At 36.5% G+C, this 26636-nt stretch overlaps 1 protein-coding gene across 1 annotated transcript in view; it reads left to right on the top strand.

The window, feature by feature from the left end:
• NAALADL2 (N-acetylated alpha-linked acidic dipeptidase like 2) overlaps positions 1-26636 on the top strand; it is a 507372-nt gene that overhangs the window by 386318 nt on the left and 94418 nt on the right. The window contains exon 12 of the mRNA XM_052804208.1: positions 21665-21811. Within this exon, the coding sequence (XP_052660168.1) occupies positions 21665-21811 (147 nt within the window). The remainder of the gene's footprint in view (positions 1-21664; positions 21812-26636) is intronic.

Here is a 26636-nt window from a genome sequence, read left to right as displayed (position 1 = left end):
AGATACAAGGCTCTCTTAAGGCACAGAGGAAGAAAGCAAATGGTTGAGGACATAATGTTAGATTGGCACTGCCAGTGCTTCCTGTGGCGTGTGTGGGAGGTTAGGTGTTCTCCCCTAATGCAAGGATTATTTGTTTTAATCAGAGGTGTGACCTGAAGAGCTCATCCTCACTTTGCATTTTAAATTTCTTATTTACTCCATGAATTGAATTTTGCAGTTCTAAGGATGAAGATAGCATCATTAAGGTGGCAAAATTCACCTTTTCCTACTGTACTGAGAAGTCTTGCTTCTGTTCTGGCAGCATCTGCTCATCCTAGGGTTCCCGAAGTAGGTTGTAGGCCTGCTGACATCTGAGCTTGATGCTCTAGTATTTATTCCCTCTTTTAAAACAAATTGGTAAATAAATAATCATAACTTCTGTGATCATTTCTTCTTTCTCACATCCTGTACTGTCCCGTCAAAGCAGGCACAAGTATTATGCAGCGTTGTTCCATGCAGATTTAGCGCTAGATGCTTGTGCAGCACTGCTTATAGTAAGTAATGCTCTAGCTCAAGGCAAAATATTTTTATAACTTAACTTACAGCCTACCTACGACCTTTTAAAAAGAGAGCTGTAACACTATGTGAATGGAGGAGAGCTCATACATGACCTTTAATTGGGATAATGTGTTTATACTCCACAAAGAACATACTCTCCCTTGGGCTTTAGTGTAAATATTTTGGTCGTTATTCTGATTTCCTGTAAACTAATGTACACTGAGAGGAATTATATGAGGACTAGTGCAGCCACACTGATGTAAAAGTGGGGTAAAACTGAGAGAGATTTGAGGTTATTCTGTCACTACAGAAGTCTGGATTTCTAGCAGAGGTGGCTTTTTTTTGCCCAAATACTCTCTGACATAGAGCCTTTTTTTTTTAAGTATTTTTTTACCTCAGTGAGTACTTCATAGTCCTTGGTAATGAACTGCTGAGATAAGTCAAATGAATCCCATTGTTATTGAGTAAAATACCCTCCAGTTATTCTAATTTTGCAGAAGGACTACCATCTCTCTTCTGGAGATCTTGAAAACCTTCTGTGGTAGAGTAGTTCATCACATCCACATTGTTCTCATGTTGTCCTGGAAGAACTGCACTACGTCTGTCTTGGTGGCAGCCATTAGCAAGTGCTTTCTTGCAGCAAGAGGGACATGTGTTCCTTGCTGAAAAGAGTGGTGATACGCCCCTCACTTCTCTTGAAGATGTGCTGCCTCAGATATCTCTCTTTTGAGTTGACGAGCTAGCTATATCAACTATACCAGCATGATTACTTTCATTGACCCTTAAAATATTTGCCTGTATCGACATTTCTAACTGTACGAAGTCAGATCTTCATGAATTTTTGCCATAGATATATATTTTGTTCCTTCCCCCTCTGTTTCCTATGGAGCACAAGCCCAACAAGGTTATTCTAGAATTTCATTAAATCCTTGTCAGTGTTTTCATCAGTATTATCATTCCAAGTCTGAGACTAGAGCTTGTTAAAAAGCCAGAGCATCCTCTAGATCATTGCTTTTGCATCATACATTAACATTTTAAGGCTATTTTGGGTCTCCTCCATCAGAGTATTTAATTTTAAAACAAACGGATAGCTTGCGTAATTTGGTATTGATGATGATAAAATAGTTTCAAATTAGTATGAATTCCGAGTCTGATTATGCAGCATGTCAAACATGAAAGAGATTTTCAAAGATACAGGTAAAGAAAGGTGTGAAACTTAATTGGCTTTCAGTTGAATATACTTTCCTAATTGGCCTTTGTGCCTTTGAAAATTATGTCCTAAGAGACAAGATAGACTAACAGTAGGGGAAAACAAAAATGATCTCTTTTTTACTAAAGGTAAAGTGAAGTATGGGGAGATGAATAGGACTTGACAAAGTCACAAAGGAGGAAAAGGAGAGGATTTAATCCAAATCTCATGGTAAATGACTAAAGGGATATGAATTCTCAGTCTTCTGTTCTACACTGGGGCACTCTTAAAACATTTGGCATTAAGTTCACTCGTTAATCTTAAAAGTGCCTAAGTAGCAGCAGTTCAAATCAGTTTAAATTGCATTGTGTAAGTGGTTAATACTGAATTCAGGTGTAAAGTTGAAAATGTTGTAATATGTTTCATTCTGTAAATGACTAATTAACGTTGAATGAAATTTCCTGAATGTAGTCTTTTCTGTTCATGTATTACTTCTGACCCTTATTTTCTCAAGTTCATTTGTTGTTTGAAATGGTTTGCGAAATCTTTTCTGCAATCTGTTATTGATGTGTAGGTGATCTGAAAGCGGTACGCACGTATCCAATCTTCTAGATTTAAGCTGGTTAATGTGGAATTAAACTTCTTTTTGATCTCTGATTGGGTGAGCTTTCTAATGCTTTAGGATCACGTTTTCTACATTTTTATAAATTATTTCCTTCTTTAGTCAGGTAGGTGTCTCCAAATTTTTTGCAGCACTTGCTACAGTACCTTCCTGAAAGGCAGTGGTGTTAGTTTAAAAGCTGGAATTCAAATTACTCTTTTACTTTTTTTTTTTTTTTAATTTATCATTGGTAATTGATAATAATGACTTAAATGGGTATTCACCCTGGTGTCAGTGAATACTGAGCAATCTGAGTGAATCTGAAATCAGGCTTCAGCACTCTTTTTTTAAAACCATTTGAGTTCAGACAAAAATTTGATCCAGAGTCTTCACTAGACTTCTTTCTTGCTTTTTTTTTTTTTAATCTACAAACTTTGACTTTGTGTAGTCCACGCTCATATTCTCTGAGGAGCACACACTACACTCTGAAGCTGTCTGCCCTGGTTACATTGGGATCAGTAGGTAAAGCGCTACCGAGGTATGCTGGTGCTGAAGATGAGGGCCAAAGCAGCAGGAGGACTCGGGGCTGGCAGAAGGGAGGAAGAGGATGAAATACCAGTAGGGAGACGGCTAAGAAATGCTGAGGTACTATTGCTTTCAGGTTTGCTATGCAGATGAATGAGAAAGGTTTTGGTTTGGTTTGTTCTTTTTAACTCAGTTTTAGTATGTACTGTGTTGCAACTAAGTGGAAAATAATTCTTGACACAAAAATTCCTTTAATGCTTTTAGATGGAAATCCTTAGGCCCCTTATGTACACTAATACTGGTTGTCTCCAATCTCTATATTGAACTCTACATTAGAAAGGTTGGGTTTTTTTTTTTTCATAGCTCCTTTTGGTTCAGCAAGATTGGCTCAAATTGTAACCCGTTTTTCAGTGGTTTGATACATCAATCAGATTGCACTCAAATGCGTTAAAATGAAGCACTTGAAGTGAAATTTACAGCTCTAGAACTTATCTGCATTGCTATTTTTGATTACAGTCTTTAAAAAGGCTTATAAATAATATTCTCAGAGAAAATAAAGTACTAAAATTTCAAACTAGGTATGTCATCCAGTGCCATTCAAGAAAGCAGCAATTGTTAGTATAATGGGTGATAATTACTAGTATTTCTGTATTGTGTCAACATGCAGATACTTAGAGAAACAGAATATTTGATTACAAATGAGTGTCCTGATGAAGGTTCCATTGCTACTTATGTCTTAGTAGCATGGAGATTAAGAGAAAAATACAGTTTAAGGAAAGATATGTGAGTAATTTGTTACATTTCCTTCCTTTTAAATAAAGGTTCATCTTTAGTTCCAGCTTTAGGTCAGCATTTTCTTTTTTTTTTTTTTTTTTCTTCAAAGGTCCAGGATTTGAGCTGTAGCTGTGTAATGAATATCTCACCTTTTTTTTTTTTTTAATACACTGCTCATACAAGAACAAGTCATTCTAATCTCTCTTTCCTTGTGACTGTTCAAGTAACATATATTTGTTAATAAACATCAAAGAAAAATATATCTCCCTCAGCTTTATTCAGTTTGCTTTGTTTTCATAGCTTTTCAAACTACTATTCACAATAAAATCTGCTGTTTCTCAAGAACATCAGTGTAACGGATGGTCACTCAGCACTTCTGAAGATCTTAGACTTTAATTTTAGAAGGCCAAATCAAAGATGTGAACTGAATGGTAAGAAGGAGGATAGCCATAGATAGGAGAATTTTGTATTTTTCTACCAATGCTTTCTTACTCAGTAAAGCAACAGTAGGTGAATATGGAGTCTTTATTATATGGGGAGTGAGTTCACTGCAGGAGCTGTAAAGGACATTTACTTGTGCTAATTTATAGAAGAAATGATATGGCCCTAAGTCCATTCTAGTATTTTTTTTCAATTGTTATTATTCCATAGTCAGAAATACCGGTAACAGACCTTCTCAGCATAAAAATAGGCAGGGAGATATATATTTAATTTTTTTCATTGTATTTCAATTCATACAGGGTGAAATATATCATAGTGTAAGTACATCATAATGTAACAGGCAAGCACAGGGCCCTTAGTATGTTTCTTTACCTTCTTAGGTCGAACATTGCCTGGTAGACAATTTTTACAAGGAACTACTAAATGGGGTTTAATTTCTTCATGGAGCCATGATTTTATTTGTTTGGCTATTTATGCCATAGTTGTAATCTGACACCCACCAGATATGATCAAGATGGTAAGCCAGAAAATGGAAGAGGTTTTAGTTATGAGTCTGTGTAAACCAGACTCACGTGCATCTTTTGCCTCCTCCTTCAATACATCGTTGTAATGTCTTTCATTCTCTGTTTCTGTTAAGATAGTAGGGCTTGAATAGATACTTAGATTCAGAAAGCTGCTGTTAGGCACTGAGTTGTTTGTGGCTTTAGGATGGAGGAGGTCTAGGGGTCTCGTCCCTCAGCCTGCGGCAAATTAAGAAAATGGCCTAAGAAATTAAGAAATGGCATGGCACCGGCAGCCCTGCATTTGAGGAAGCCATGTCAACTGTGAAAACTGGGCTTCTAGGCTTAGGAAAAGCTCTGAACTTCTGCTTCTCTTCAGGCTGATTTTTAGCGATACTGACACATCAATAGTTGGGGGGAGACTCGGAGACCTACTGCACTTGTAAATTAGGTGTTTGATAACATGACTGGTTTTAGATAAATCCTGGATGTTACGGTCTGGCCAATTTTGGCCTATATAGCCAGTTAGGACAGATTGATTATCTAGTATCTTTAGTCAGAATATAGAATTTGAATATCCACAGAATTGTTTTGGGACATACTTTTCAATAATAGATACATTTACTCTCTTCATAAACATTTTGAAATTGGGGCAAATGATAAAATGTGTTGGCTATTCAGTCTGATCCAAGTACTGATTGAAATGATCATTTATTGTGGAGAAGTTATATATACGCTGTTCATTCATTATGTAGTCCTCAGAACGATAGGTGCATAAGATTTGCTTCAATGTGCATGCATCTTAATTCTGTTGCTGTTCATGCGATGTGTGTTTTTAAGTAGTAGATATCCACTTATGTTCTGAGCTAGTACTTCATGCATCTTTTGAAATATCATGTTGAAATCAGGTAGTAAGGTGATTTTTCTTGCATAGAACTGGGAAATAGTAGAAATTAGTAGCTAGTTTGTTTTTTTTTTCCTAATTGTAGCTCTTCTAAAGGCATACAGGAGGAAAGAGACACTAGAAACTTTTGATCTTATTCAGTGTCAATTGTGTTAAGAATTTGGTGCTTTAGTGATTTGCCTTTTAAAATGACAGTCTCAGATTAACATTATTCTAAAAAAAATTCAGTCTAAGGAAGCAGCTGAATTTTTGATTAGTTTTTGCTGCATGACTAGCATTTTTCTGATTAACTAATAGGAAATCATAAAAAGTAGAGAAGACAATTAGGTAATTTTGTCAGTCTTGCTACATAAACATTAAGTTTTTAAGTCTGTAATTGGCAGTTATTAATGAGCTATGGCATCTATGAGGGAACTGAAGAAGAGGAAAGCTGAATTGTTCTGTAGAGTTTCTAGATCCCGTAAGGCAACAGAGCCCAGAGTTCCAAACTGAACTGTAGGCTAAATGAGCTATGTGCACTGAAATACAGAGACTAAGGGTGTTCCAGAAGATAAGAGTGCTAAAGCTGAATCAGCATTACCAAGGAGAAGTGCAATGACCTGTGTAACTGTAGATTGATTAATTTTGATAATAACCCAAGATAAAATAAAGTGATAATTGATTTAAACAGGATTTAGAAGAAGGGGGGTAATTAATGCCAGTCAAAATTTTTTCACAGAACATATCTCTCTGTCATGAAACTTTTTTTTTTTAGTCTTCTGAAGAAATGATATGTTTATTTTATAAAGGTAGCAGCACAGACTTTTATGGAACATCTTATATGGTACTCTATGGAATTCACAATAAAAACAGTGCTTTAGGATAGTAGTTAATCACATGGATTTCAAATTTACACAAGCTTACTGATAGATCTTCAAAGGTATTATCTGTCAATGGAGAATCATCAGTGAATGGAGATTTTCCTACCAACATTTTTCAGGCAGCAGCACTAGGTTCAGTACTAGTCAACACCTTCATTATTTATTGGATAAAAGATTGCTACTCTTGAAGTATGTGAATGGTAAAACATAAAGGATAGCATAAGAATCAAAAACTGGAAAATAAACCCATACAAATTCACATGTGAACTAAAAAGCACTATTTTAAGAGTGACAACAATGAAACGTTAGAACAAATTACATTGGAAAAGATGGATTATTTCATCTCTTAGTATCTTTAGATTGGCTTTTTTCGTATATGGTATTCTTTGCTCACATGAAAGCAACTGAACTCAGTAAAAGAATATTCCTTTTTTTGGAAGAAAAGGATATGGCAGACAATATAATTGTTGTGTTTGGCTTCAGACCCACAACTCTCAGTTGTTACAGAAAGGTTATTATTAAATACAGCTACAATCTTACATGTGATTACTGTTAAGTACCAACGATTCCAACAACCAGTACAATGAAAATCATGTCCTGGAACTTCCAGTCTGTTCATATTTTGAAAATACGTGTATGTGTATGCATGCTTGATTTTCTATCTCTGAATAATGCTTCTGAGCTTAGGGAAACTGTTCCTATCCATAAAATTATTTGCATATACAATTATAGCAGTGAGGCCAGAGATGCAAACTGTGGAAGATGGAGTGCACAGAGAAAGATTTAATATTGGGGAAAAAATGAGCTCATGTTTATGTGATTCAATAGCTTTAGTCCATTAATAAGTATTGAGCTGTGAAGTAAATTTTTTCCACACTACTGACTAGAATCTGCACCTTTGAAAGTTCATGTAGATACCGTATTATTTGGTATTCTCAAAAATATGTATATGTAGCTTTCATTAGTCTTCCTTACCTGATAAGACTAAATAGCCGTAGATTGCTCTTTACTGGATTTGTCAATTTGTTTTTCAATGTGTGCAGTGTAAACATTTCTCTTTTACATACTGTGAATGCTTTGTTTCAGAAAGTTTGGTTACATTGCAGCAAAATTAACTTTCAAAGATCGGAATCTGGAGGATTAAAACCTGAAATGTAATGTAATAAATATTTTTCTTAGATTATATTGTGCAGTAGTTAGAAGCTATCAGTTTTCAGTCTTATGGATCTGTACTAATAAATTCTGAAATAAAATGCATTATCAGCCTTTCTAGGATTTGCTTGCTTGTTATGAAAAAGTACTGACATATCCCTGGAACCTTGTAAACAATAAAACCCCACATTTTCTTAAAATTTAAATTTGTTTTTAGTCCTCCAGTACTTGACATGACATGAAAATGACAATATCCCTGTTCAATACTATACGTAGGTTTTGGAAATATCTCAGAGAATACTCTTAATTTTTTAGAGCGCAAAGGGACATGTAATTTGGGTGTATGATGAGTTTTGGGTAATAATTGGCTCCTGTATGTTTTGATGAAAATCTTCTTTTCAAAGTTACTTGGACTAGATCAGTTTCATGTGTCTAGCTAAAATCACATTTTACCCAATTAGTTGAAGCTGTGTTTCCAAGCCTTAATATTTCATAGCTCTTGAAACCAAGGTCAAGTGAACTTCTATGGAAACCAGAAAAAAAAAGTCATTTGACTGTAGTGGCACTACTGCTTTCACTGCTCTAGCTTTTTTTATTCTGCTTTCCTGATTGTTATTTTTTTTCTGTCCAGTATAGAGACAATACCAATGATACTTACTTATGGTGTAAGTAGATTAAAGTTGGAAGAGTCCAGTCAGGGGAAGCATCAGAGCATTACACCGTCTAAGTGAGGGTTTGCAGTGGTCCATTTGTCCAAAAGTTTTTTTGCACCATTGCTGTAGAAAATCAAGTCGTCTAACTTCTTTTGGACCATTTACATTATCTCCCAGTGGAGCCTGGAGACCAGTATTTGTGGTGCTGTCTGATATACTTTAATAAATCTGCTTCGTGATGATCATTCTGAAAAATGCAATTGATACAGATACTTGGTACCTTAAGTGCAAATACTGTTGTTCTTCTATTTGCCCGATTCCCACTGAAGTCCACGAGAGGGTTTTTTTTATGAAAAATATGATGGTAGCTTATTGACCTTCATGCTTTGTATGGACTAATAGGAGTGACTTTCCATTTCAAAGAATGAAAAATATTTTGTGCATGTGACTGGGAAGGGACTGATTTGTTCATGCATAGTTGCTATCGAGAAGTTTAAATGTCAGAGCAGAGGTTTCAGGGCAAGGTAAAGTTTTGCCAGCAGTAAATTACTTTGGCCTTATTCCAGGGTTGTGCCATGAGGGCAGATTTGCAATAACGTACCAATGTGGCAATAGAGTTCCTCCAGAGTATTACATGTGATTTTCTGTGTTCTGTTCCAAAAAAAAAGTTTATTCATTTCTGTATGTTATAATTGAACTTACTCTGGTCTTCGATTACAGTAACTAAACAGAGATTTTGACCACAAATTTCTCCTCCAGTTTAAAAAACCTGACTGTTGCACTTATTATATCATGTTTATTTGTATATCTGTCCCCTCTTATTCAGATAATGTGTTGTTATGGGTCTGTCCTGCCTCTGTGTGTATTGTTAGAGATGTGCAATATGATTCAGTAGGATTCTTAGGTTCCAGAAAAGAGTTGATATGATATTGAATAATGGGAGTGTGTGGGGAGGGGTAGGGAATATGTGGCGTGTAATATGTTCAAATGTGTGACAGGGATAAATGACTTTTTTTTTTTTTTTTTTTCCCTAGCGATACACTTTAGACTATGTTGTGTTCATAGTAGCAGATTCTAGATCTCAGCACAGTGAAATAGTCCACTGCATGGGGAAAGGGTAGCAGGTTGAGTTTCATGTAAGATCTGATACATCTGTCTTTCTGGGTCAGCTTTATGATAAGGCTCAGAAGGATGTCTTTGGTGAGCTGATTTGTGTTTTGACAAGTGGTTTTTTGGGAGAGTAGTGCTAGCAAACATTTCTGGTAGAAATACTACATATCATGAGTATTGTGTAGTTCAGAAAGAGGAAGTGTGACGTGAATGCTGATAGTTTGGGGAAATATGTGTTAGTTACAAACTGTAGTATCCATGTAACAACTAACTGTGGGCCTAACTTCTAACATTAGGTGCTGCAATACAAATACAAATTTTGCTGTGTGTGTGGTTTTGGTTTTGTTTGTTTGGGTTTTTTTAAAGTTGGATAGAGTGATGGGGTAGTTTGAGCCATCTGGTTAGCTAACTGAGAAACACAGCTTCTGCAGGTGTGTACTGTGCATACTAATAGGGCTAGTGTTGATCATTAAAAAAATCCGTAAATTTACTTTCATATTTACTGTTCTAGGTGAGCCTTAATTCACTTTTAGTGGAAAGTATGTAGCGGAAGCTTTCTCTCCTGATTTTTTCTTTTTGTGCAACTATATTGAAGAACAGCAAACAATACCTTACAGCATATTCATTTGACATCCCACCTGACAATGACTGTCCTGTTTGGGACACTTAGGAGATCTTGAAATATGATATAACTCTTCAAATAACAGAGTGAGTGTACATATCCATCCCCTTTAGAGGGACAAGTAACTTCTCTTTCTGTTCCTGTGGGGTATGGAGAAGCAAGACTGTAATCTCACTGGCATGAATTATTTAATATCCATTTGGAGCATTTGAATGATGCATCCCAAAATGAGTAGCATGGCAGAACCTGATCATCACAGAGTTAGACTACACTGAAATGGGTTCACAGTCTTTCTGTCTCTACATATTATAGAATGAGAATGCCTTTAGGTATTTAAAATGATTTACAAGCCACAGCTATTTCCATGGAGTGTAAAATATCAACCATTTGAAAATGAGGTCTTGTTGTCAAATCCTAATCCTCTTACCTACTTAAGCAGTGTATTTATATTAGCAACAAATGTTACTACAGCACAAAACATTAAGGAAGTCATGCAGTTCTTATCAAGTCCCAGTTTATCAGTGGTTTATACTAAAACTTATTAATTTGCATTTTGTTAAACCTAGGTTTCACAGTATCTCAGTATGTATGTGACAGCTAACACTGACCAGTGTTCCTGCTGCTGAATACCTAGAAAGAAAGGCTTGGATACCATTAAGTCCAGGAAAGCACTACTTTTTACATAATCAAAAAATGGTTTGACTGCATCCTTTAATTACAAGACAAGGGCAACAAGAAAAGCTTCTATAGGTACGTCGGTGACAAAAGGAAGACTAGGGAAAATGTGGGCCCTCTCTGGAAGGAAACGGGAGACCTGGTTACGTGGGACATGGAGAAGGCTGAGGTACTCAATGACTTTTTTGCCTCAGTCTTCACCAGCAAGCGGTCCAGCCACACCGCCCAAGACACAGAAGGCAAAGGCAGGGACTGGGAGAATGAAGAACCACCCACCGTAGGAGAAGATCAAGTTCGAGACCGTCTAAGGAACCTGAAAGTGCGCAAGTCCATGGGACCTGATGAGATGCATCTGCAGGTCCTCAAGGAACTGGTGGATGAAGTGGCTAAGCCATTATCCATCATATTTGAGAAGTCGTGGCAGTCCGGGGAAGTTCCCACTGACTGGAAGACCTGGGGAACTACAGGCCAGTCAGTCTCACCCCTGTGAGGGCAAGATCATGGAGTGGATCCTCCTGGAAACTATGCTAAGGCATGTGGAAAATAAAGAGGTGATGAGTGACAGCCAAAATGGCTTCACTAAGGGCAAATCATGCCTGACAAATTTGGTGGCCTTTTACAATGGGGTTATAGCATTGGTGGGTGAGGGAAGAGCAACTGACATCATCTACGTGGACTTGTGCAAAGCATTTGACACAATCCTGCACGGCATCCTTGTGTCTAAATTGGAGAGACGTGGATTTGACAGATGGACCACTTGGTGGATAAGGAATTGGCTGGATGGTCACACTCAAGAGTTACGGTCAACGGCTCGATGTCCAAGTGGAGAATAGCGATGAGTGGTGTTCCTCAGGGGTCAGTATTGGGACTGGTGATGTTTAAAATTTTTGTTGACGACATGGACAGTGGCATTGAGTGCACCCTCAGCAAGCTTGCCAATGACACCAAGCTGTGTGGTGCGGTCAACATGCTGGAGGGAAGGGATGCCATCCAGAAGGACCTTGACAGGCTTGAGAGGTGGGCCCGTGTGAACCTCATGAGGTTCAACGGGACATGGACCTGTTGGAGCAAGTCCAGAGCAGGGCCAGGCAGATGATCAGAGGGCCAGAACACCTCTCCTGTGAAGACAGGCTGAGAGATTTGGGGTTGTTCAGCCTGGAGAAGAGAAGGCTCCGGGGAGACCTTACAGCAGCCTTCCAGTGCCTAAAGGGGGCTTACAAGAAAGCTGGAGAGGGACTTTTTACAAGGGCAGGTAGTGATAGGACAAAGGGTAATGACTTTAAACTGAAAGGGGGTAGATTTAGATTAGAGGTAAGGAAGAAGTTCTTCACAATGAGGGTGGTGAGGCAGTGGAACAGGTTGCCCAGAGAGGTTGTGGATGCCCCATCCATCCCTGGCAGTGTTCAAGGCCAGTTCAGATGGGGCTTTGAGCCACCTGGTCTGGTGGAAGGTGTCCCTGCCCATGGCAGGGGGCTTGGAACTAGATGATCTTTAAGGTCCCCTCCAACCCAGACCAGTCTATGATTCTATGAAATGTAACCATTCCATGCTCAAAAATAGTTTAGATCAAAAACTAGACTTAAAAATACAAGCTCTAAAGGAAAAAGCACCCAATATTTCCAGTGTATTCAGAGCTGGGTGTGGAGACAGGTTCCGTCTGTTAATGTAATACCTTCTTTGCTGGGTGTTCGTCATGATGTAATACAATCTTAAGCTGTTTTCTGAATTTTACTGTAAATAAAAGTAGTATATTGAATATTGAGACTGAGCCTGTGGTTATGGAAAATGTTACTTTACCTGAGGTTCTGGAGAGCTTGCTTTTATCTGTGCTGATGAAAAAATATGGGAAAGGTTTTAATGCAGTAGTTTTCTGGTTGATGAGTCTGGGGTAAGTGGATACTTTCGAGAAACACAGCTACCATAGCTATGTTCTGTAATTTTTTAATTACTTTTCTTAAAGCTTGTAACTCTCTATATTTTTAACGTACTGAGATGTTTGGAACTGCTGATGGCATTCCAATTGCACTCTTGCCACTTACATAATTTCTGCTATGTAATTTTAGGCCTAAATATTTGATTGCTGTGAAATTCTCTTATCAAATGGGAGCATACCTGCTTGATTTTTACCTCCCTTAAAAAAGCCATTAAAATTCCTAGCAGCTTGTACTGGGTGTTGGCAACAAGTATATCTGAGTTAATGAGGCATATGACTTCAATTTAGGTATAGGAAGGATAAATGTAATTCAGTAACATATAAAAAGCATCAGGAATCAGAGAGAGACTGTCAGTAGATAAAGTTAAATGAAGAAAAAGTCCAGTAAAGGAAATTAAATTTACACTATATAATTTTTTACTACCTTGCTTTTGTATTTATTACCAGTTTGATGTAAACTTTGCATCTAAAATGTGGTTCAGTCCTGTGAGGTCCCATTTATTATAAAAACCTTACACTGATGGTCATATATTTTAAAAAATAAGACAATGATTTCAAAACACACAAGTGCTGCTTAACAGAAAACAAAGCCCTGAACAAGCAATACAGGTTTATGCTTGTCCCATGTTTTGTAGCTGTGAACTAAATAAAAGATAATTTACATTTGTAAAGTAGTACAACATATAGCAGTATACTTAAATATTTCACACTAAGCATACATATTTCTTCATGCTTTGTTTTATAACCGCTGGTATTATAGTTTCACAATTTTGTTAGGACGTCACCGTTAAAAGGCCAAAATTATTTTATACTTTATTGAAAGGTAAAACTGGAGTTTTAAGTATGGCACCTTGTGTTGCATAGTTAAACTGAATTTTTCTTGGTTCAGTAGAAATCTGAATACAGTATCAGAACCAGGTCTCGGGTAATCTCAGTTTGATCTGACCTTTTGTAAGCACTGTAGTTGTCACAGTTTTCAGTTTCCTTTGCCCCCCTGGGTGCAAAGGGTCTTCTCTGTCATGCAGGATACCTGCATGCATTTTCAAAGAACAATTCTTTGAAAGCCATGTGGTTTATCTGAGAGGCAGTTTTTGCTTGTGAAAATACAATGTTCTCTTCCCGCACAGGCTAACGGTTTACTCTTGGAATTTTCAGATGCAGTGCTTTTGTGTAAGAAAACACAAAGTACATTGTGGGGGAATTTCTAAGGGGCTAATGGTGATCCCTGGCAGCTGCAGTGATCTGCTTGAGAATCACCTGCGCTGTGATGGATATCAGAAGAATTTAAGATGATGCTAAATTCTTTGTCCCTGATGTCTTTAAATAAACACTAGTTCTTGTGGGAGTTGTTTTTCCCTAGTGACAAGATAGTCCTCAATGGAATTGTGTGTGTACGAGGAACATCTCTCGTTTTACTGTGATAATACTGAAGAACCAAAACTAGGGAAATTTCTGAGAGTTAAATGCATCTTTTCTGTGACTGATTTTGCAGCGCTACAGAACAATTTCACTAGGAGTCTTCATGTTGCCCTTAAAGGTCAATTAATAATGTTCAGATTTTAGATATTGTCAGTAAAGCTTCATACATGTTTAAATGAAAATATGGATGAGGTGGAAGGAAATAATTGCTGAGAAACTATGGATCCAACATTTTACTCCTTTTTAATTAATTATTTTATTCTAAGTATAAAATTAATTAAAAGCAGCAGGTTTTAGTCACTCCACCTCAGAAGATTTCTTTGTGTAGTTTTAATCATATTTATCTTACTCTGAACACTTACAGGCTTGGTCTACAGAGTGATCATTTTTTTTTCAATGTTTGTACTTTGTTACAAATGTTGACTAAGATGTGCTAACAAGTAAAATAAGTATCATCAGTTCTTCAGTTGTGTTTCAATGTCTTATACAGAATCAAGAAGTCAAAGATCATTGTGAAACAGGGTTGTACGTGCTTTTTGGACTTTGCTGTCATGGCCAAAATGGATGGAAAAGACGTGCACAAGCACTGAAATGACAGCTTTTTACAATATCACTGTCTGTGGTAGAACATTATAGTTTGTCCATCCCTTTTTTAATATTTTTATTATGTCCCTAAAAATACTGGAGGCAATCAGATGATTGCATTGTATAAATAGGCAAATACATCACATTAGTGGTGTGTAACATTTAGGCTATTTAAACCACAATGATTCTCTGTATATAGCATATGAATTACCATCAGCGCTCTCAGATTTTCTTTTCTTTTTCCCCATGCAGAGAAAGAATGAGTGGATATAATTTAGAATTATTTTTATGTACGTACTTGAATCATGACAGTTTGATAAGGCTCAGAATTTGGGAAATGTCATGCATTTAATTTCTATGTAGTTGTTTTGCTCTGTGATGTTGAGCAAGACTGAAATATTAGGTACCTTGCTTGCCTTCAGTTGATTTGAAAAGTACTTTGAGGTCTATAGGGGAAAGTGCTGTATTAAATCTTCCTAATAATTTTATAAACAGCTGATTTGCATTAATAGCAATATATATGATCAATCAGCAAAGGCAGAGAGCAAAGCAGGATGTTTATAGCCAAACCAGATAATCAGATGGGAGAAAACAGAGGAGTATGTTTGCTATTGAATTAATACAGTTCCTAAAAACTCCATGATTTTTTCCACTCGATTCTGGTAGTCAGGGCAAGCAAACAGCTAATAATATTTTTTTAAGAGCTGTCAAACCTTCTTACTCTAATGATTTGTTTGTCAGAGTGTAGCAGGTTTTTATGGACGAGAGACATATACTTGTGAATCCTTTGCTATGCAGCTTCTCTGGCCTTTCCTACCTGTTGATGATGATTTAGCGTAACACATTTGCAGTAATAAAGATGCTAATCTGTTGTCTATTGCATTTTTACATGGTCTGTGATTAATTTAATAAATTCTGTAGCTCTTTGTTTAGATGATTTTACTTCATCAAGATGGTCTTATCATGCTTCAGCTTCTTAAATGCATTTGCCTTGTTCCAGTTACTAACACAGGTGGCGATTCAGCTCAAGAAATAGAGATTGATTATTCATGAAGAATAAGCTTCCTTGCTGTAGTTCTGAAGCTGGGATCACTGACACATTGTAAGAATAATTGGTCGTTCTTTATTTGTCCTGTTGAAAACTACTTAGACATTTTAATCCATTTTCAAAAGCTGCTAAGGGTTTAACTTCAGCTGGATTCACATAAAGGAAGGAGGGTAACCAGAACTGACAGGTACATGTCTCTAGGTGGAAGGTGAACTGTAGAAATGGCCAATAACTTTTTTTTTTTTTTTTAATATAGGCTTTTATTTATACTAGGATCTTAACATAGCAGCAAAAGGCACCTATGAATGCTTAGCTCTAATTAGTGGTAGAATAAGGTCTGCAGTGAAGTACCACTTGATTATACTTTAGATGTGTCAGGTCTACTTTATAACATTAACCCGAATTAAATGTATTTAATGGGCCATATGGTACTCTTCATTTTTTCAAATTTGTAATATAAACCTGTAACATGATGCTGAAAACCAAAATGAACTCCAGAGAAATAAAATTATTCAATTACGAATAGCATGTGCATCCTTCCACTGACATGAACCACTCCTTGATTACTGCCTAACCACATGGCTTGATTTCCTTCCAGTCTAAAGGGAGGGCTTGATTGACACAGTGGAGACCAGCCTGAGCAACTGAGTGATCTAAATAGTGCTATTAGGTGTGCTTCACTGTAAGACTAGCCGGCACAAGAAATGTAGTTTGCCTACTCTACAACAGGGAGTTAGTTTTTACAGAGAGTGTTGCTGATAATTTATTCTAGATGCATTTTTAAAGTTGGTTTTGTTTTGGGCTTGGGGGGTTTTTTTGCTAACATTTAAAGGATCATTAAGTAGGACCTGACTGCAACTGGTGAAGTAATGCATAGCAATTAAACTTTTTTCCCCAACTGGCAACTCACGAATTGTTTTTTGCATATATGAAAGGAAGGAGTGTGTGGACTATCAGAATTAAAATTAATCAAATTGTTAAGTTATAAAGAGGGGTTTTTTTGTAAATGACACCATTTTAGATTTAAATATGCAAAAATAGCAGATGGGGGTGGGGGAGGGAAAGCAGAATGCCAAAGTGATACACAGTTGCTATTATATGATGATTAACGAATTATTTGGCATTGAAGAACTTTAAAATGCTTTTAAATGCTGTGTTTCTGGACACTGGCATTGGTGTAATCTTCTCCCCCACCCCTGTCAATTCCATGGCCTGCATCCCCTGCTAGTCTTTTGCTTAGGAGTGACCTTCATTTCCTAGCAGCAGTAATTTTTTTCACAGTCAGTTTTTCACCTCTGTTCTGCATAGATGCCTACTTGGCTTGCAATAAGGATCAAGCATTCTGCCGCCAAGCATGGAAGCTGTCCTGCTTGTCATAAATTGCAGTTACAATTTTGGGAAATGATGTTTTCCTGGTTTCCTGACTGCTGCATATTGAAAGAAAGTTGAGACAGTGCTTGTACATTTCGGTAGGAGAGTGTTTCACGTGATACAAGAACAATATTTCCAACTGGTTAACTAAGTGGACTTTGAAGTTAATTTCTTTGTCAGAAACAGTAGTGGCTTCAGTGCAAAAAGATCAAACAAAGATTTAGGATGGTTCTTCTAGGTAAGGATGAGGAGGGAAGGAAATGAAAGCAGCAACTACTGACACAGCCAGTATTTGTGGATAATAGTCCTATAAACAGGTATTTGTAGGTATGGCTTCAGTTATGTGTCTAGCTGCTGGGTTTAATGTTATAAATGCAGTTGATATTAGACTTAATTGATGTTACTTTTACCTGCAAAACAATAATAATAAATACAAGACTGAGCTACCTGGATATTGACAAGCAAATCTGTATAAATAAAGGAACTCCATTCAGTCTTATAAACAAAAAAAAATTTAATCCCATTTGAGGTCTGATACACTTCGTTCCCAGAGATGCTGATCCAGCAAGATACAGCTTTCCCCTGTGTCTTGCTTTAAGTCTCTGTGAATACCTCGCGACATCTCAAATGGCATTAGACACCTGTATTTAAGCAAGCAGAGAGCCTAAAATGTCCTACTCCCATCTCCCATTGTTCCCATGCCTGCCGTCACTCTTCTGCATGCTAAGACTATCTCATTTTTGCATCTTACTCCAGGTAATTGTTCCTCAATTTCTTTTCTTATAACTGTAAGATGGGTGGAGGAAGAGGCTTGCTTTGCTGATTCCTTCAACTTACTTGCTTTGGTTTGTTATTGTATGTGAAATATGTGGCATGCTGTATGGTGAGCTGTTGTTCTTGCATTGACTAAGTTAAAAGCTTGCCTCTTAGTTTAACAACACTTCATTGATGGGAAATTTTTACTAACTGTAGGACATTATTATTCTTGATCTTAAGATTCATTAATTTTGGGAAACATTTCATTTTTTTTAATGAATACAAAACACACTACATGAACTTTGCAGTCATTGCGAAAGAAGAATGCTGGTGTTGTAGAGTCTGAGTAACAACAAAAATAAATTGGAAGAGAACAGTATCTTGCACAGAAAGCATTCTCCCATATTAGTGCAGTGTTAAATTTTTGTTCTTGAACTAGTCATTATCAGGGGCTTGTGTGTCAGAACAGTGAAAGTTGAACAAAGCAGTTAAACTCTTAAGATGCTAGCACTATTGAATTGAACAGTGCTGTTGTAAAAATATAAATGCTTTACCATGAATGGTGGTGATGTAAAAAACCAAAAAGTACTGTATCTCATTGTACTCTTAACCAACTCTCTAAACATTTCATATGGAAAGTTCCATACATAAAAAATATCTCATCATTGCTATAGTGAGCAAAAAAGTAACAGATTGTTTTTGAATAGTTAAAATTGAACGTAGTAAAGTGTTTTCAGAAGGGGCAGGATGCTGGCTAAAAGTCAGGTTTGGCTTTCTGAAAAAGAAAGGTGTCTGGTTTTTCGGTTCCTGGTATGCTAGCAGAAATGGGAGTTGGTGCATATTCAGAATTAACTGACTCTACCATCATCTTCACCTCTTAAAAAAATGCAGAAAGGGGAACAATATCAAAATACTCTGTTAATTAGCCGTGTCCCTGCAGTATCTATAACCTTGATTGCTTTTTTTTGTGAAACCGAATCTGCTTAGTAGATGACGATAATGATCCAGCTTTCTAATGTTCTTGATAGTTAGCCAACAATTTTGGGGTATAGTGAGATGACACTAATGGAGAATGCCTTAGAACTTCATTTCTACAGTTACACCAGTTGACCTCTCACATATTAGATTAAAAATTTCTGGCATTTTTTGCTGTGAGAAATGTTATTCACTGCGTGAAACCTTGTTTTCGACTTCTATTACCCTCTGTTACCTCCTCTCCAATTGGGAATTCCAGGTATAAATTCCAAGTCCACATTTGTACCTCCAGTCAGCAGCTTGCAGTAGTCCTTTTGTGAAAATCCCGTAACAAATTCTAGATATGAATACACAGGAGATGATGAAAGATTAATGTTTGCTTAGTAGAGTGAAAGGTATAAAGATACAGATTGACAAGGAAAAAGAGGTGCATTTATTTCCCTGCTCAATTTCCTTACTTCTGTGAGGTATATATTAAGATTTTGATGGTCCTTACCATGTTTCAAGATAGCCCTTCTATTGATTACTTCTTGAAAATTAGTTCTGGATAGTCACGATAGTTACATAAATTCTTAACCTGAGTAGGTGCAAGTAGCATTAACCTTGAAGAGCTTTGATGCCATTGTGTTTACCGAGCTAGGGTCAGGTCTTTTTAGAAAGGCAAGATCCTTCCGCATAGTATGTGGCTTCCTTATGGATCATTGACTCTTCAGCGCTGTTTGTCTTTTCTGGTATTGAATGGTTCTCCCCAACAGTTTTATTGGGATTAATTTGGTCGTTTAACTTTGTGATTTCCTTTGGTAGGTAACTCTGGGGTTTTTGCTCATTTCAGAGATTTTCCTATTGAACCAAATGCTGTATTTCACATCATTCAGTAAACTTTTAAACATTAAAGGAAGAACAGACTACTCATTTATAAACTTGACCAGATATGTTGGGCAGTATGAGGAAGTTAGGAGATAGTCTAATCTACACTGTAGTATAGTACAGTGTGTGATACTTAAACATCTTATAATTCCTGAAAGGATCAATCACTTAAGAATGGATCTTCTGTGCATTTATGTGCATAAAATTATAAACATGCCTTTATGTGTGGATGTGCACTATAAGTGTTTGTGACTGGGAAAGATTGTAGAAGATAAAGTGTGGTTATTTAAAAACACCTTTTGAAATGAGTATATAGTTTGGGCTTCTGCTGTTTCTGTTGTAGCTTCGGGTTTTGAAAAACAAGGTTACTGACTTTATTGAGACTCTTTAGACAGCAGGTGGATTTGTATGTCTTTGAACAGCCGCACTGTGATGTTGTTAAATGTCTTCTCAATGTGATTGAAACCATCTCAAGAATGGTGTAAAGGGGGAGTGAAACACAGGAACAAAAGCTGCAATTAAAGAGATATCTTCAGGTTTAAAAACTTAAAAAAACCTCTTAATCTAAATCTAAAAAATCCCCCAAAAGCCCTGGTTTAAACCTTTGTCTGCAATAACAACTATGACTTACAAATGGCGCCTAAGGTTAATACTACACTAATGCTTGATTTTTATTATTCTTCTTTTATTATTCTTTTTTCTTACTATGCCATGGAGAGCCAGAATTTTGGCTGCTGTGAATCATGTTGCTCCATGGATATCTTTAAAGGGGATAGTATTTTCTAGAGGTGGACTGCACATACAGAAGTGATCTTTTGTTTCTATTTTGACTGTAACTCTCAGTCTTTTGGGAAGGACCTTGCACAACTGTGAAGAAATGTTTAACAAAAAGAGAGAGTGATATAGGCACCTTTCAAAAATACGTATGAAATGGAAGCTATTTCTTGAAGGTATTTTACAATAGTTTTCTGTGAGAATCTGCAGCCCTTATTTACACTGGGTAATATGCAATTGCGTTCTTCATAGCACTGAAGTGAAACTGTGAAGCAATAATTATGCTAATTTTAAAATGGAAAAATACCAGGATTTGTCTCTTTCTAAGTCTTAAAACATTTTCTGGCTAACATCAGGAACTTTAATATACAGAATCTGGTGTATTTTAGTATTAAAGGAGAACTAATCTTACACTGTTCTTGTAGCAAGCCAGTAATTTAGTAGGTAGGTCTGAGGAAGTTATGTTATACTCTATAAACTGTTAGCTACGTGTAAATAATCTCTAGTACTTCAACTTCCTAACATTTTTAAAAAGAAACCTAAGTATCTTATTTGCTATAGTAGATGTTGAAAGCCTTTTTGTATACTGTTTATTAAGTGTTTAATTACCTGATGTATTTGAAAGCTACACTAGTATGTAGCACTCAGTCTTGGGTTTGTTTTCCAGTTTTCATTTTACATTTATTACAGTTGTGTTGCTAAGATTTCACCATTAAATACTTATGTGAAAGAAATACAAACATGTCACTGACTAGAATAGTTTTAAGTAATTCACCCAGAAAATGTGTATTTATGTGTCTTTAGCCTTTTAATTCTGTTTTTCTCTTAACCCTTACTCTGTAATTGCAGCAAATTCTTTACATTGCCAGGATTTCATAGACCATAGATATCTTGAATATGATTATCTGATTCAGCTTTTTGCTGTTAGAGAGCTTGCTATTAACTGAATAAAGAATTGATTCCTTAGTAGCCATGAAAGATCTCAGAACATGCTTCCAAAAGGCACCATGATGACCTCTAATCTCCTGCCCAGTATGCGACATTTTACGTGCCTACCAAAGGCTTCTTCTCTTGCCCCTCCTACCATTTCAATTAGATATTGCTTTCATTGTCCTTTGAAAGACTGAGCCATGTTGCAGCACACTCTTCATTCTCTGCTATGGCCCGTCCCAAAGAGTGCATGCAGGTTGTATCAATAGGGGGTGAAAGGTTTGTAGACTCACTCACTACTAAGTATGAATCAGCTAATATCTGTTTGCACCAGTGTAAGTTCCAGCCTGTTCTTAAAACGCTTCAACCCAAAGAATGCTGTGTAAATGAGATATCGATACAAGTTGTCAAGAGTCTGGTTGCAAATAAGTAAGTAGAATTTTGATTTGTGTTTGTTTTTCAGAGCCAGAGCTTCAACTGTGTGGAAAAGACTAGATGTCCAGGATCTAACGTCAGTTCTGTGCAGATACAGGGAGATTCAGATTATTTCATCAACCACCTCGGAGTACCTGCCACGCAGTTTTCTTATGAGGACATCAAAACATCAGAGGTAGTTACAAATAAAAATGGACAAACTGAAAATGGCAGAAAGATAGAATTAGATTTTCTCAGGTTATATCCTTACATGACAAGCATTTTGTAGTGGAAAGTTTTGTCCTGTAAGTGGATTAACACAGAGCTTCAAAGTGACTGATTTTATAGGGGTATGGCATTCAAACAAACAGATAAATGTTTAGCACAAATGAAAAGCAAAAAAACCAAAAGGGAGGATGTTATGTTAAAATATTAATATTGCTGATAGTATTATAGGTTACATATTATCTAACCCAAGTTCTCAGACTGCTTTCAACATAGAGGAAATGAGTTTTGGTGTGTTTTGTTGTCCTGCACGGTAGGATTAGACAGCCTTCAAAATGAATTTTATATCGATTTTCATACTGTGAGCAAAATGTGACTCTCCAGTATGTATGTTGGTTGTACAGACCTCTATGCTTGATTAGAGTCTTCAAAACACCATGTTCTTTTTCAGTCCATTGTCCTCTGCAAGGTAAGTGGAAGGAAGAGGTGTGTTACGCTGTTTGGAGACCAGGTTGGAACTGGACATAGATAAACTGTTAGGAAAGTTTATCCTTCCTCAGCTTTCACAACTGTAGGTTATGTTTTCACCTGGACAGCTCAAATGTACCCTCGGTTGGTCGGCTGCGGATCAGGAAGCCTGGCATTAGTTTTTTCAAAATACAGTGGTCGTTAGAAAAGGTGTGTGTTTTCTTGTAAATGTAACAATGCATTGACTTCATATTCCCCTCATTTCTCTTCTTGCCCTGTGCTTATCTACAATTGCGCACATCTTTCCAAGTTCAAGAACAAAGCTGAAGCTGAGTTGAGCTGGAATGCTTCCTGGCACTGCATGCTAATATGCTTCTATTTCAGAAATGCAAACCAAAACAGAAATATGCCAACTATTGGAGCATTGTTGTCATGTTGTTGTGTAAATTAAAATAGATTAAGTCAAGAATTTATATAAATAAGGAGGCTTCTGTTTCTAAACATCATTGCACCTATTAGGCAAAGTGTTCTCTTTCAGATTAAACACAAGGCAAAGACTGTAAGGAAAATGTGAAGGCAGAAGACCTAGGAGTGCAATGTTTATGACAGGCTTGTGGTCCAGTGCAGATTTCTGTTGTTACTTAGCAGCTATTCCACATAGTTTTCATTCCAGATCTGTGTATATAGGATCTATATAGCATGAGAAAGAATCTCCAAACTTCAGTATATCAAAATAATAAGTATTTCCCAGCAATGTTTACGATATGAACACTGAAGGTTCCCTTGGCTATTGTCTATTTCAATCCTACCAAAGTTTTTCTTTGTGTTCAGTTAACTTTGCAGATGTGCATTTTTGTCTCTCAAAATGACTCAGCAATGTAATTAAAATCATAAGACAGTATTTTCGTATTTGCTTCAATATGACACAGCAAATTTGATTCTCTGTTGAAAACTCAGCTTTTGTCCTTCTTGCAAAATAATTTTCTAGAAATAAACTCATGATAAGTGTAATCTGCAGTCTTGAAGTTGATGTACTGCACCTCTCAGACTGTAGGAGATCTTGACCCCATGAGATCTATTTCATGTGAGAAATATATCTGCTTAGCAAAATGTGTAAACTTCTGTTGGCAAGAGGATGGATTTTTTTCCTAAAAGCGAAGTTACACAGAGTGATTAAATTTGGATTATTTGCTATATTTTTGTTATTTATTGTACTGATTATTAACAGTCCTTCAAAACATAGGCTCATTGTCTCTCCTATATTCTATCAGACAAGCAATCTGTTTACAGTTTACTGTTTATTGCAATTGTTTATTGAGGATTCTGTTTATTGTATCAAACAGGGATAGTACCATTATAGTGCAGACAGAAATTATTCTGGATTTACAGCCGTATTAATAAACATTGTAGGAATTTCTCTTGTGCAGGTTAGTGACTGCAAATAATCTGTTGAGTTACAGGGAGGGATTTTTGCTTGTTTGTTTCCAAGCCATTCAGCTTTTTAAACTATGCCTCAGCTTTGTCAGCTTTATTGCAAAACAGGATTTGGATTTGGGAGAACAGATTTCAGAAATGGGATGTTTTGACGTGCTTTTGTAGACTATCATTTTTGCCAGGTTGGTTTCCTCTGCTGTCTCTTTCACTTCTGTGACCTACTCAGGAAATTCTCTTCTTTTGGAATATACATCAGTTGTTTATTTTATCCACCTGTCAGACAGCATGCAGTGTCACATAAAACTGACGCTATTCCACACTAAAAACACCCTGGTTTAGAGTAAAAAAGCCCAAGACCTATGCCTTGTAGTCTGCCTGCAGAGCAACAGTTATAGGTCAGCTTTAGAAATGCATTTCTTACGCAGTCAGTGTAACGCCAATCCTCAGAAGGATTACAGAAGGTTGTAAAAGCTTTTCATTGGCAGGAACCTGAGGAGAAAATAAGAGGAAATAAAAGTTGTAAGAGGAAACATTCAGACCAGCAGAGTAAGTAAAACTGTCTTGCTTGAAATTACCTAGTACAGTAAGCCACAGCCTCAGGGAGGTTAAATCTGCATGGCAAATGCATGTGGTCAGATCTGTGAGCTAGTAAAGTGCATTCTAAGTGTTCAACCACTAGTATAAAAATGCACTGAGTGAAATGCAGCTCATTTATTTACTAGCAGAAAATATGCAGCATTTTAGTCTGCAAGTAAGAAGTAAACTTGGAAGAATTTCTCAAGTGGAAAACCCCATAATATTAACCCAATTTCCAAGGATTCTCTTGCACTTACTGAAGAAAGCCTTCCTCTCCTCCTAACCTCTGGTACACTGGCTTTACCTCCATGTGAGGGTCACATTCTGATTTGTGATGTATTAGGAGAAAGGCTGATCAGCTTTTCCTAATACTGCAGATTCTATTACTTTGAGGAGGAGTCATGCTATTCAAGTTAATGATTAATTTACATCCAAGTGACCATGTAGAGCCTCCAGAGAGAGAAGTAATGTTGATTTCAAAACTGAGTTTGTCTACTACTGAAAGCCCGTGGTTATACGTCTATTAGTCCTCAGCTCAATGGAGAATAACATTAGAAACTTCTTCATTTAGCTTTACATCAACAAGAGCGAGCAGCTCTTAAGTAAAGAGGTCTTAGATCACAGGCTTGTCTTTGTTACTCTCTGCACTGCAATAAGAACTAGATATCAATGCAATTACTCGATCGTATGATCATTGGTACATCAGGAATAACAGATTTGAGCAAGTGAGTAAATTCTGATATTTTTTTTTTTTCACATGTGGACCATTTCTGTGCCCTTGAAAATACTAGTCATGTTTGTATGACAATGTATTTTCAAAAACAAAAAGTGGTATAACAGGTATAATACATAAATATCTTCCTTAATGATAGAAAATACATGCATATAATGGACAAAACTATGGTTTTGGATACGTCACTGTTCATCATGATTCTTCTTAGTGTCTTAGATGTAAATCCATCAGCTGTGGTGTTTTTATTTTGTAAACAACATGACTGAAGCTCAGCTCTTGGTTACTTGATTGTAAATTATGAATAACTGAAAACACTGGATATGGTGGTATATGATCTGAAGAGCATGCATTCAGTTTCTATTTGAATTCTTCATTGTTCTTTCTGAAAGGATATACATTGGTTGTGTGCCTGTGTAATAGAAAATACTGCTTTATCACTTAATAGCTTAACTTGTTTCTCTTCCCTTACACATCTTTTTTTGTACTTCTCTGTTGCTTTTGGCATCTTTTTAAATTTGCACGTTAATGGAAGTTCTGGTATTAAATGGTTTATTTCAGTTGTGTGACTGATAACTGTGTTCTTCCATATGAAGCAACATTCACTGTAGCCTCAACTCTGCTCTTGAGAATGACCTCTACAAAATACAAAAAAAGTGTTAAAAATTATTGAAATTTAACCTTTACAACAATAAAAGGCTGATTATTCAAATCTGTGGGTGTATTAACAGAAAGTGGTTTTAGTCACAGTGAACGCTTACTTATTAAATAATACGAAACTTCCTATAACTGGAGACATGAATGGAAAACATGCATGAATCCAGAATACTCTGGGTTATCCTGTTTAACACAATTTGAGAAGGTGTTTTGTGAAGATAGAATGATTTATTTCAGAAAGTGGATACAATTGATGTGGTTTTGAGGCAATGGGTAGAAAGCCTATATGGAGGCATAGAACTTGTTGCTCAGATTCCTAAGATTGTTCTTTATAATCAAAGTCCTTTGAAACTAAAATCCTTCAAAATGTTGTTTGACACATGTTCTAGCTGATCATGCTGAGGTTTTTCAGCCATAAAATACACTGAGTTCCCACAATTCTGAGTAATGTCAATTGAATTTGTGAGCATTTAATACCTCTGAAACTCAATTGGAAATTATTTCATGTTCAGAGAACCAAAACAAACTTACTTTTTTACTTAGTAAAAAACCTCCTTGATTTCTCTGTTGCTGTAGAACAGTGTTTAGCAGTGGTACTATATAGCGTATTTAATCCAAATGTGTAAAGCACCTTTCGTAATCCAAGTGATGTTTCTGACAAACAGTTTGTAGTTCTGGTCAAGTCACTGCACTCAAAAAGTTTAGGTTGTTTTCCCAGTTTAGCTTTTGCCTTTCCTTAGTATTTTTTTTCACACATTTGCATAATGGAGCAATGCTACCTCTTGATGAAAGGCTTGAAGTATACACATGAGAAGGATTCTAAAAGAGCAAGATATTCAATTGGTAATCATTTTATTAAACTGTGTGAAAATTTCAACTTTTGGTACAGTTTTTGGAATTTTATCTATGGACTTTTCAAAAAGTTCTTTGG

Source organism: Harpia harpyja, chromosome 12, assembly GCF_026419915.1.
Source record: "Harpia harpyja isolate bHarHar1 chromosome 12, bHarHar1 primary haplotype, whole genome shotgun sequence".
Lineage (NCBI taxonomy): Eukaryota > Metazoa > Chordata > Aves > Accipitriformes > Accipitridae > Harpia > Harpia harpyja.
The sequence above is the reverse complement of the archived record's forward strand: the minus strand, read 5'-3'. Positions and strand labels throughout refer to the sequence as shown.